At 66.0% G+C, this 703-nt stretch overlaps 1 protein-coding gene across 1 annotated transcript in view; it reads left to right on the top strand.

The window, feature by feature from the left end:
* Positions 1-703, top strand: part of CHRM1 (cholinergic receptor, muscarinic 1) — a 26,332-nt gene that overhangs the window by 23,900 nt on the left and 1,729 nt on the right. Inside the window, exon 3 of the mRNA XM_006772800.2 lies at positions 1-703. Within this exon, the coding sequence (XP_006772863.1) occupies positions 49-703 (655 nt within the window). The 5' untranslated portion in view covers positions 1-48.

Genomic DNA, 703 nt, shown 5'->3' with positions numbered 1-703 from the left:
CCGTGAGACCAGAGGAAGGGGCCGCCCCCTCGGCCCCACCCGGCCGCCATGAACACCTCGGCCGCACCCGCCGTCAGCCCCAACATCACCGTCCTGGCACCAGGAAAGGGTCCCTGGCAAGTGGCCTTCATTGGCATCACCACGGGCCTCCTGTCCCTGGCCACCGTGACGGGCAACCTGCTGGTGCTCATCTCCTTCAAGGTCAACACAGAGCTCAAGACCGTCAACAACTACTTCCTGCTCAGCCTGGCCTGCGCCGACCTCATCATCGGCACCGTCTCCATGAACCTCTACACCACGTACCTGCTCATGGGCCGCTGGGTCCTCGGCACGCTGGCCTGCGACCTCTGGCTGGCCCTGGACTACGTGGCCAGCAACGCCTCGGTCATGAACCTGCTGCTCATCAGCTTCGACCGCTACTTCTCCGTGACCCGGCCCCTGAGCTACCGCGCCAAGCGCACGCCGCGCCGGGCGGTGCTGATGATCGGCCTGGCCTGGACGGTGTCCTTCGTGCTCTGGGCGCCGGCCATCCTCTTCTGGCAGTACCTGGTGGGCGAGCGGACGGTGCTGGCTGGGCAGTGCTACATCCAGTTCCTCTCCCAGCCCATCATCACCTTCGGCACCGCCATGGCCGCCTTCTACCTCCCGGTCACGGTCATGTGCACACTCTACTGGCGCATCTACCGGGAGACGGAGAACCGGG

This window comes from Myotis davidii, unplaced genomic scaffold (genome assembly GCF_000327345.1).
Source record: "Myotis davidii unplaced genomic scaffold, ASM32734v1 scaffold826, whole genome shotgun sequence".
Classification (NCBI taxonomy): Eukaryota; Metazoa; Chordata; class Mammalia; order Chiroptera; family Vespertilionidae; genus Myotis; species Myotis davidii.
This window is presented reverse-complemented; position numbering and strand designations above follow the sequence as displayed.